At 50.7% G+C, this 11,825-nt stretch overlaps 1 protein-coding gene across 1 annotated transcript; it reads right to left on the bottom strand.

Annotated features, from left to right (window-relative positions):
- Window positions 1–3,022: 3,022 nt before the first annotated feature.
- On the bottom strand, window positions 3,023–9,934 carry KRT4 (keratin 4). The gene is given in 9 exon segments (NM_001098385.1): window positions 3,023–3,731; window positions 3,840–3,874; window positions 4,119–4,339; window positions 4,872–4,997; window positions 5,252–5,416; window positions 5,978–6,073; window positions 6,411–6,471; window positions 7,540–7,754; window positions 9,387–9,934. Coding segments are annotated over 9 exon segments (1,650 nt in total). The 5' UTR covers window positions 9,879–9,934; the 3' UTR covers window positions 3,023–3,492.
- Window positions 9,935–11,825: the final 1,891 nt, after the last annotated feature.

Genomic DNA, 11,825 nt, shown 5'->3' with positions numbered 1-11,825 from the left:
CTCAGGGATCACCTCTTCCAGGAAGCCTCCTTTGATTCTCTTGGCAAAAGTGAATGCTTCTGGGACTTCCCTGGGGATCCAGTGGTCGAGACTCTGCACTCCCAATGCAAAGGGCCTGGGTTCAATCCCTAGTTGGGGAACTAGATCACACATGCCGCAACTGGGAGTCCATGTGCCACAGCTAAGAGTTGTCATGCCAAAATTAAGACCTGGAACAGCCAAATAATAAAATATTTCTTTTTAAAAACTGAATGCTTCTCCCCTGTGCTTTCAGAGCCTCATTGTTTACTTTTACCACTGCTCTTGCTTCCCTATAGCTCAAATGGTAAAGAATCTGCCTGCAATCCAGGAGACCCAGGTTCGAATCCTGGGTCGGGAAGATCCCCTGGAGAAGGGAATGGCAACCCACTCCAATATTCCTGCCTGGAGAATTCCATGGACAGAGGAGCCTGACGGGCTACAGTCTATAGGGTCGCAAAGAGTCAGACACGACTGAGCAATTAACACATACATCATTGCTCTTGCCACTCTCTTGAAAGTATGGGAAGTCTGAACTTGGCGTGTCTGCCTCCCCAACAACCCCCATACTCATGAACCCACAGTCACATGAAGCTATGTCCTCCCCAAGGGAGACAGCCCCGCAGTGAAGCCTGTCCAGCCGAAGTCCTCAGACTGTGGATTTTCTGACAGAAAGCTTCCGGTCTGATGAGAGGAAGTCTGCAGGCCTCGGAACAGCATGCAGAGAAGGGAGTGTGATCAGAAGGAGGCCCCAGGAGGCCTAAGGGAGACCCAGCAGGGTGAGCCAAGAGGGTGGAACGGCTCCCAGGAGACTTCCTAGAAGAAAGGGTGCCTCTCAGAAAAGGTTAGAGTCCCGCCCTCTGTCAGTTCATATACCTGCCCCCTTCACCACCTCACCAACATGGGAGAAAGAGTCTACCGTTGAGTCCCGATCTTCAACACAGCAAAAGATGGAGCAGGTGCTAAAGTGAAACCTTTTTCTCTCGGCCCACCCTTCCCTTTGCCCTAGCACCGAATCCTGAAGGGGCCACAAAGGGGGTCACAGCTCCCTCAGCCACCTCCCTAAGGGGCTCTTTTATGTTAAACAGGAGTCTTCTTAAATAAATTTTAAAAACACATCTGCTCTATACATCAGTGTCTCTTTTGCTGTCTCGTACACAGGGTTATTGTTACCATCTTTCTAAATTCCATATATATGCGTTAGAATACTGTATTTATGTTTTTCCTTCAGTCTTATGGACTCTGTGGGAGAGGGAGAGGGTGGGAAGATTTGGGAGAATGACATTGTAACATGTAAAATATCATGTAAGAAACGAGTTGCCAGTCCAGGTTCGATGCACGATACTGGATGCTTGGGGCTAGTGCACTGGGACGACCCAGAGGGATGGTATGGGGAGGGAGGAGGGAGGAGGGTTCAGGATGGGGAACACATGTATACCTGTGGTGGATTCATTTTGATGTTTGGCAAAACTAATACAATTATGTAAAGTTTAAAAATAAAATTAAATTAAAAAAAAAAAAAAAAAAAAAAACACATCTGCGTAGCTGCTTGCCTACAAATACAAACCTGTCTATGCAAAGATACACACGTACATGTCTCCTCTACGATCTAACTTTGCAAGTGGTTTAATTCAACTGAGGAGGGCCTGGGAGGCCCCGCAGTGACACTCCTGTGCTCCCGCCCGCATTAATCTGCCAGGCTTCTGGGTTTCAGCTTCTGGTGTGGCTCACTGTGACCTGCAGCTTCCTGGGGGGTGAACTTGAGAAGCCCCTCCCCTGCTTTTAATCCTTGACTCCTCCTTCCACCCCAGAAGCTCAGGGAAAAGGCCTATTCAGCATCCAACCCAGGGGAGGGGTGTAGTGAGGGGAAGAAGTCCAAGACTTCCTGCTCTGCCCACGGAGTGAGCCCCGGGACAATGCGGAGATTAACTTGTGAAGGAGCAGCCAGCAAGCCCAGGGAGCGGCTGCTTCTGGTAGGAGGCCCCTGCCAGGGAGCACAAGCCCCTGAGGTGCACCCTTCACTGCTCTGCCCTGCTGCCCTAAGCCTGCCTGTGAGCAGAGACCAGCCTGGGCAAACCGTGTGCCCTTCGTCTGCACACAGTAAGGTGGGAGGCACCATGTGGAACGATTGGAGTCTGCAGACACTCCCTGGCAATGGAGGGTGGGAGGCACCAACTGACAGCGGAGGGGGGAGGGGAGTGCAACCTGCAAACACAGCAAGAGGGATACAGGTCAGACCGCACACTGGAACTTTGCTGAAGAAGGGAAGATGGTGATGCTCCAGGTATCATCGGTCCAGAACAGAGGGTCCCCAAAGGCTGTACACCCCGACCCCCACCTCCGATTGTCCAACCAGAACCTCCAGGGCTGGCCCCAGTCAGGCATCCTCTACTGCCTCCACTCTCCCACCACACAGGGACGGCCATTCAGATAACCCTGACAGAGTCACCTGAGGACAGGGGCAAGTGAGCTCGGCATGAGAGCTCTATTAGAGCAACGTGTTTTCACTGCTCCATCCAACAACCGTGACCTTGTTGATTGTGCCAACAAGTTCCTGAAAGCCTTGCTGACCTGGAGGGAGAGCCGGTGCCTGGAGTTCCATGAAGACAAGGAGGCCTTGCTAGACACTAAGCATGAACTCTCCATAAGCGCCATAACCTCTTGTTCTGTATTCAGTGGAGACCCCTGACTGCCTGTCCCCATACCTGCCCTACGCCCCATGCCTCCACACTTGCACCCCTTCCCTCCAGATGCCTGAGTCTCAGCACTGAAATGGTACTGCCCTGCTTGCCTGCAATGAGCGGTCTCTGTACAACTGTTGGCTGTTTTGAGTCTGTGCTCCTATTCTGAAGGCAGCCTTCAGGCTTCACACACCGCACTTCTCTCCCAATAATCTGGGCAGATGACCTTAATAGGGACTGACAGATCCCTTGGGCCCCAGCCTCTTTCCCTTTTACCAGAATTCTGGGGACTTCTCCCAAGGAACAACACAACTGCTCAGAGATGAATGACAAAGGTGTTTTATTGAAGATTCACCCGAAGATGGATAAAGGGAAGGAGAAGAGTAGACAGGGTACTCAGGGGTTCTTGTCCCGACCTTGCAGGGTCGGTTGCTGCCCGGTGATGGAGGAGTTTGGTCCTGATGTAGAGTGAGATGCAGGATCTGGTAGGAGGCAGCGTTGGGCTGGGAGGGGACACATGACCCTGATAATCCTGGAGATGAGGCACCTGGTTGGATTCTCCTCTGTCAATGGGAGGTAAAGAGTCAGCCGACACCTCTCCCATTCCAGCTGGATCACAAGCCCAAATGGGAAGAAGCTACCAAACTCTAAGAGGGCAGAGTCCATGTCCTGGCACTGAGGTGACACTGGTAAGATGAGCCCCAGGAAAGGAGAGTGGAGGTAGAGGTGAAGGAAGCAGAGACACCAGGGCTGGGCAGGCTGGCCGCAGAGGGCTGCAGGGCCCCCGTCTCCTTTATCGGAAGGATTTCTTGGACACGGTGGTGGTAGAGATGATCTTGCCACTGGAACTGCCGCCGATGCCACCACCAAATCCAAAGCCACTTCCAGAGCCAGAACCCAGGCCAAATCCAGAGCTGCCTCCTAACCCTCCACCGAGGCCAACTGCGCAGGAGCCAGAGCCCAGGCCAAATCCAGAGCTGCCTCCTAACGCTCCACCGAGGCCTCCTGCGCTGGCAGCTCCACCAACCACAGCTGCGGGAAAAAGGCAAGAACAAGGTAACTCCATCAGCACTGTTACTGGGAATCTCACCCCAAACCAGGGCGAACAAACAGCCACAGTAGGGAGCAGACAGTACTTACAGATGCTCACAGCACTCTGGCATTCTCCAGACATTCTGTAGGTGAGAGAAAGAGCAGTGAACCTCAGCAAGCCTGGAGCCACGCTTCATTCAACAAGCCGGTGGCAAGCACCCTCCCCCTTGTTAAGCTGAATTGAGGCCTGAATGTGAACCTGCATGTAACATCCCGGTTTATAACACACCAGCACTGAAGCAAACGGTGCAGCAGAGGCGCCCTGGACTGGTCATGGCTCTGGACCCTCTCCGTTTCCCCTGTTCCCACCCTGCCTTCCCCACTCACCGGCACTCCTCGCCCTCCAGCAGCTTGCGGTAGGTGGCAATCTCGATGTCCAGGGCCAGCTTGACGCTCATGAGCTCCTGGTACTCTCGCAGCACCCGGGCCAGCTCCTCCTTGGCCTTCTGCAGGGCGGCCTCTAGCTCCGTGCGCTTGCTGTAGGCATCCTTTAGGGCCACCTCCCCACGCTGCTCTGCGTCGGCCACGGATCCCTGCAGAGTCTGGCACTGAAGACGATGGCAAGGGACAGGCAGTCAATCATTAGGGCCTGTTGTCAAGACCTCGAAATCTGTCCCCTCTCCTGTAGCCACTTTACTTGGCTTAGGATGTTAGGATTCTGTCTGTCCTCCCCACCTTCCCTGACTCATGCATTTTATTCACTCCTGCTAGAGTCCACCAATTCAACAAAATAAAACAAACAATGAAAAAGAGCCAAGAAACCTTATTTACTGAGGTGTCATATTATGCTAACTAGGTTACTGCTGAAAAGATTTGGGTATGACTTGTCCGTTTTCAGTAACTAAGTCGTGTCCAACTCTTTGCCACCCCATGGACTATAGCCCACCAGCTCCTCTGTCCATGGGATTTCCCAGGCAAGAATACTGGAGTGGATTGCCATTTCCTTGTGCAAAGAGCTACAAATCCCCTGCAGACCAGCTCAAAGTCTTCCAGCCTCATGCCTTGTCTGCTTGTCTACTCTGAGACATATCTTGGGCCCCTGGCCCTGTAGTGAGGCTCTCAGGTAGAGGTGACACCTACCTGCTTCTTGACGTTCTCGATCTCAGCCCGCAGCCTCTGGATCAACCTGTTAAGCTCTGAAATCTCATTCTTGGTGTTCCTCAGGCTGTCTCCATGTTGGTCCACTGAGGTCTGAAGCTGCTGGACCTGAGACCCAGGGAAGCAAGGGTCAGGGTTGTTTGGGTGAGGTCTATCCTCCAATGAACTCAGCAAGAATAGCCACAGGTGGCAGGGGTAATACAAAATGTCACATAATCTCCAGGCAGACCAGGATCAGTGACGCCCAGAAGAATCAGTTTACCTCTGACTTCTCTTGGGCTCGAGCTGATGATGGCTTGCTCACAGACATCAAAAGCAGAGCCCCAGAAGCCACCAACTCCAGAAAGACCCCCAGCACTCACCTTGATCTGGTACAGGGCCTCAGCCTCAGCCTTGCTCCTCTGGGCGATCTCCTCATACTGGGCCCGGACCTCAGCAATGATGCTGTCCAGGTCCAGATTGCGGTTGTTGTCCATGGAGAGAACCACGGATGTGTCGCTGACCTGGGTCTGCATCTGGGACAGCTCCTGCAGGGAAAATGTCTCATATCAGGCCTACTGGAGGGTCTTCCCTAATCTCTGACACCAGAGACCCACCATCATCATGGAAATGGCCATGCCACAGGCTCAGATGGGAGCTGACTTGGCATTCCCAAAGTATACAGAAGAGGAGGAGGGGTAAATTTCTATGTAGAAATCAAGTGGCTGGTGACATCTCAGGACAGAAGAGCAATGCCTGTAGTCTTCCCTGCTCCCTGAGGACCACAAGTCACTCCAGGTCAGGAGGCTCAAGTATGTTGGCATGGAAGGGAAAATAATGATCTTTCTCACTGGAGAAATGCTAGACAGCAATCACTTCTATCCCGTGCAAACTTCAGATCTAATCCTCTAAGACAACCTCTGGTTTAGAGAATCTCTCGGTTTCAGTTGAATCTGTCACTTCAATCCTTTCTATCCATGATCTTGCTGAGAGCTCATGGCCCTGAAGTAAGGGAGTTGGAGTCCTTTCAAAGGACTGTCAATTCCAACCAGCAGCCTCACAGGTGGAGGCCTTCCCTAAATGGAGGGGGTTGAAGATGGAGTCCTCACCGCAGCATAGAGGACCCTCAGGAAGTTGATCTCATCGTTCAGGGCATCCACCTTGGCCTCCAGCTCCACCTTGTTCATGTAGGCAGCATCCACGTCCTGCAGAGGAGAAGGGAGGATAAGAGATAAGGTACAAGCATTCCAATGAGGGGCAGGGGGCATTATGTGACACACAGGTAGCACCAGGTGAGGTGGTAAGGGCCTCACCTTATTTGGCCTGTTCTGCCCCTAAAGCCACCTGCAGACATGGAAGTTAATTATCCATATGGGCTTTTTTCACAGCCTTAATTCCTAATTCAGTGAGGTCTGGATAGTACTAAGGAAGGGTGGAGCGGGGCGTGGGGGAGAAGGTCAGGATGAACCAAACCCGTGATTCAAGCCAAAGACCACTCCTGAGGGAATTGGGAGCACATCCCTACCCTCCTTCAACCCTCACCTTCTTGAGGACCACAAAGTCATTTTCAGCAGCTGCGCGTTTGTTGATTTCATCTTCATACCTGGGAGGGGGGATGAGAAAGAAAAGACAACAGCTCCACAGGGGGCCAGTGTTTCTCACTCTTTCCTGCTGGTTTTCAAACACCTATTGGAAAAAATCCATCTGATTGGCTACATTTCCCCACGTTCATGCAGGTATTAATTTCATTTACATTTGCTGAGTAACGACCTTGTGTGAGATAACAGTCTAGATTCTAGTTTATTCAGAGGAGTGAAAAACAAAATTGAAAAAGACTGTTTGCGAGAGATAAGGTGTGAGGAGGAGAACAAGCATGATCTGGTTGATTTGATTTCAGTAGAAGAGCTGTCCTTTGGCTATTAGGTGGACTAAATTCTTAGGAGAGTTGCCAATGCTCCAGTTCTTTTTCTTTGGTATGAGAGTGAATTGAGAGAGGGAGCTGGTATTTTTCTGTTTCATCCCATAATGAGCATACTAAAAGCTACTATGCATTCAATGGTCATTGTACGCCCAGCACTACGCTACCTGCTTTCTCTATCTCATTTAATGTCATTTAATTCTCTCAACCTATAAGGTGGAACTATTATTCCCATTTTAAAGATGAAGAAGGACCTCCTTGGTGGTCCACTGGTTAAGACTCTGCACTCCCTCTGCAGGGGGGCATGAGTTTGATCCTAGGTCAGGGAACTAAGATCCCACAGTCTGCACAGTGCTGCCAATAAATAATAATAATAAAGATGAAGAAAACTAAGATTCAGAGAGGTTAAGCAAGCCGGCCAAGATCACACAGCTTCGTAAGTGGAAGAATCAGTATGCCAAGCAGGTCCATCTCTCCTTACAGCCTGTATTCTCCTCAGCCTGCTGTGTTACTTTCCATCTGTTTGGTATATGCCACGCCCAGCTCCCTGGACCTATCACTCATTTTCTGTTTGGGGCAACTTAGAGCTGATGACATCCTATTTTAAAAAGTGACCATGTAGATGCAGAACAGACTGGAGGTCATCCCTGACTCTTCAGGGTCTCTTCTGAGCCTGGGAATCTAAATGACTGAAGAGGAGCCCCTGGCCGGGGCACAGTCAGATTTGCTGGACGGCATTCGCTCCCTACATACTTGGTCTTATAGTCCTCCACGCTGTCCTGCATGATCTTCAGCTCAGACTGCAGGCGTCCTTTGTCGTTGGCTAAGGAATCCACCTGCTTCCTCAGGGCATTGATGTAGGCCTCAAAGAAGGGCTCGAGGTTTTTGACAGATGTGGTAGTCGTCTGCTGCTGGAGGAGTTTCCACTTGGTCTCTAGCACCTTGTTCTGCTGCTCTAAGAACCGCACCTGTATTTAACAAAGGCACCAACCAACTGATGAGAGCCTGAAACTCTGGCAGGAGGGCTGGACCACACCAACCCAGTCAACCCAAGCCAACCTGGAAACCCAAGAGCCTTCAGAGTAAGGCCACCACCTTACAACTTCAGGCACCATCTGCTGGAGTCAGTATGGCACCCCCCCTCCACGGAAGCAAGTGGGCCACATGTGTTGGGAAGAACAGAGCAGAGCCCACGCATCGGGGCCTGACTGTGCAGCAAGAACAACTGGACCACAGGGGTCCAGAAGGCCTGGGAAGAATTGCTGAGAAGAACATTGAACTTCTATGAAATAATAAAACAAATTCAGGAAACACAACCAGAGCCTAGGGGCTATTGCACTCAGTGTGACCTCACCCAAGGCAAAGGAATCATAAACTCACTGAAGATGTTTTTAAACAAGCTTTCTTATAAATGGACCTCGTGTGTCCCTGTGAACCTGTGCAGAATGGAATATAAAATGTCTAAGATCCAGCACTAGACATATTCTGAGTCTCATAGACTCAGTCCTGCAAGGGAACTTCCCTGAACTTTCCCTCTAGGAAGAGATCTAGCCAGATAAACCAAGGTGTAGCATGACATTTCCACTTTATGTGCCTCAGAATAGAAAAGAAAGCAGATAAGGGTGACTGATCATGATTTGAACTTAAACCGATGATGGGAGATAAGACAAGTAAGCACCCAACCGTCAGTCTTACTTTTGCACCTGTAGGTCCTAGAGTCATAGTGAAGCCCTTTTAAGCTACTAGGGATTTCTTCAAGCTAGCAAGAACAAATATTCCCATTCAATCTACGCCAAGATCGTTCATTCTTGCCCCATTCATCTAAGAGAACTGAGACTTCATTGCACAGAGAACCAGGGCACCCTGGGCCAAATGTGCTCACCCATCCATTCGGTCATTCGTCTTGGAATTAATGACTCTGTGGAACTAATCTGTCTACTATTATCCATCACACATAAACATGGCATACAGCGCAAAAGTCTTGAACCTCTAGACCTTACAAGGAGAAGGAAAGTAGACTACAAAAAAAAAAAAAAGGAGAGATTCAGCCCACTCCCTCTTCAAAAAGACCCCAAAATGAGCAATTTTGCCCAGTCAGGAGGATGAACACGATGACCTTCTGAGGTCCTCGTGGGCCCTGGAATCTGCCACTGGAGTCAGTCCCTCTCTCATTTGAGAAAGCAGCCTGGTTTTATTCTGCCCCAAAATCGGAAGTGCCAGTAGTTAAGCAATCGTATTAGCTAGAATGAATGAACTATATTATTAAACATGTTATTTCTGAAACCAAAATCTAGAGAAAAAGCAGAGAAACGATGTACCCGTTTTATAGCTGGGGTGACTGGGCCCAGAAAAGTTGAATGATTTGCCCAGAAGCACATAGCAACCTCAGGGAAATTCAAACATTGAACTGCTTTGAGCAGCCTGTTTTCCCACCAGCCACAGGATAAAAGAGAAAGAGTAACGGTTCTCCTTAACCAGGTAGGAAACAGAGGCCCAGAGAAATCCACAGGTTTCCTAAGTCTGCAGCAGGATTAGGTATGAGATGCTGGGACTCAGAAGCCCTGGCTTCTACCACCTTATCTGACCAAGGGGCCGCTCACCTTGTCGATGAAGGAGGCAAACTTGTTGTTAAGGAGCTTGATCTGCTCACGCTCCTCAGTCCGGACCTTCTGGATCTCAGGGTCAATCTCCACGTGGAGTGGGGTCAGCAGGCTCTGGTTGATGGTGACTTCCTGAATCCCTCCAGCAGGGCAGACCGGGAAGCCAGCACCACCTCGTCCACCGAAGGAGCCCCCGAATCCACTGCCAAAGCCACCAGCGCCGAAACCAGAGCCAAAACCTCCAGCAGCCCCAAAGCCACCTGCAGCCCCGAAGCCGGCACCCTGCCGGCACCCGGCCATGCTGATGGAGATGCTCTTGTTCCCCCCAAGGTTGTAGAGGCTTCTGCTGCCGAAGCCCCCAGAGGAGCAGCGGCCTGCACCCCCGGACATGGAGGCTGAGCTGAAAGCAGCCTTCTTGACCCCACCTACGATGGCCGAGCCGCAGCTAAAGCCACGGGGCCCGCCTCGCACATACTGCTGTCTGGCGATCATGACTGGAGAGAGACGAGCAAGCTCAGAGTTGTCAGGGAGAAGCAAGAGGGGCCAGGTCACTGACTGCAGCAGCACCAGTCTGGGTCTCTTATATGTGCTGGAAAGCAGGGCTTGGTTGCAGGGGCATAAAGGGAAAAATCTGAAACATCTCTGGGCTTGGCCTTTGGCACTGGCCCATCCTTCTTGCACCTGCTGAACATGTCACAAACACACCTACAGAAGTCATTCGGAGGGCACACTCTCTTCCCCGAGAAGCTGAACCAGTGTCCCAGGGCCTCCTGGGTCACCACCGCCCCCCCACCCGACACTGCACTCTAATCTCACCAGCCTCCAGGGGCCTCCCTGCTCCAGACAAGACAACCGTTGCTCTGTCGCTCACTCCACAGAATTTGGAACCTGAGAGGCTGACTTCAAATGCACGCTTTGCAAACCTGCAGCTAGTCATTCTCTGGTGCTCAGTTGCTTCACCCATAAATTGGAAATAATACAAATATTTGCCTTCACCTTCTGTCAAGATCCTGAGATTACAAGGAACGAGGGCTCTGTAACCTGTCAGAGACTGCACGTATATTTGTCACCAGCATTTCTATTCCTCTGTGTGCACTTGGCCCCGAAAAGTGTGTCCCCAGTGTCTCAGATGGAAAAGAGTCCGCCTGCAATGCAGGAAACCCAGGTTCAACCCCTGGGTCAGGAAGATCCCCTGGAGGAGGGCCTGGAAATCCATCCAGTATTCTTGCTTGAAGAATCCCATGGATAGAGAAGCCTGGTGGGCTACAGTCCATGGGGTCACACAGAGTCAGACACGACTAAGCAACTAACAAGCACACACACATATATACAAAAGGGGAAATCCATAGTCCAGCCTGCTAGACTTCCAAACCTGTAGATCAGGACTCAGCTTGGGACTTCCTTGGTAGTACAGTGGTTAAGAATCCACCTGCCAATGCAGGGTACATGGGTTCGATCCCTGGTCCAGGGAGATTCCACATGCCAACAGACTACAAGCCTGTGCGCCACAATTACTGAGCCCGAGCTCTAGAGTCCATGCACCGCAACTACTGAAGCCCACATGCCCTAGAGCCCATGCTCTGCAACAAGAGAAGCCGCTGCAATGAGAAGTCCATGCACCCCAACAAAGAGTAGCCCCAGCTCTCTGTAATTAGTGAAAGCTCGTGCACAGCAACAAAGACCCAGGGCAGCCAAAAATAAATAAATAGTTTTTAAAAAGACTCAGCTTGGCTTGATACACAATTATTGAAAACCTACTATCTGCCAGGCATGGAGCTGGAGGCGAAATACAGGTGACTCTGCCTCGGGCTCTCAGGACTTCCATTCCTTCTTGGGACTCCAGCCTGCATTTACCAGATTCTAGGTCAGCACTCTCCAGCCTGGGTCCTGACTGTGTGCCACGCTACTCCATTTGCTGCCCAGTCGTTTGCTTGGCCCACTAGGACAGGCCATGTCTGTTTTCCCATAACAGTCTCAGCATTTGGGGCAGGAGCTGGAACAATGGGGTGATGGGGACATCTTTGGCAGAATAATGAAACCTATGAGCCCCTTCTCAGAGCAATGTTTTCAAATACAATACCCTAGTTTTAAGCTTGAACTTAAAGTCTTTCCCACTGAGTGCAGTGGATCTGTATTCAAATCCCACCTGTTGCTACTAACTGGCTGTGCAGTCTTGGGCAGGTCACCTAATGTCTCAGAACCCATAGATCTTAGATGATCTCATAGATCATGAGATGATGTACCTACAGTGCCTGGTACACACTAGGTCTGGAGACATTCATTCTTACATCCTGCCCAGGCTTTGGTGTTGCCACTTTTGAGGAGAAATCAGATGAATCTTTATCTCTCTTCTCAATCTCTAATGAGACTGCTATCCTGAATCTGGGGAACGGCAGTGAAGAGGGCGTTCGTGATTCCCACAGGCCCAAGCTGACCCTG

This window comes from Bos taurus, chromosome 5, assembly GCF_002263795.3.
Source record: "Bos taurus isolate L1 Dominette 01449 registration number 42190680 breed Hereford chromosome 5, ARS-UCD2.0, whole genome shotgun sequence".
NCBI classification, from domain to species: domain Eukaryota; kingdom Metazoa; phylum Chordata; class Mammalia; order Artiodactyla; family Bovidae; genus Bos; species Bos taurus.
This window is presented reverse-complemented; position numbering and strand designations above follow the sequence as displayed.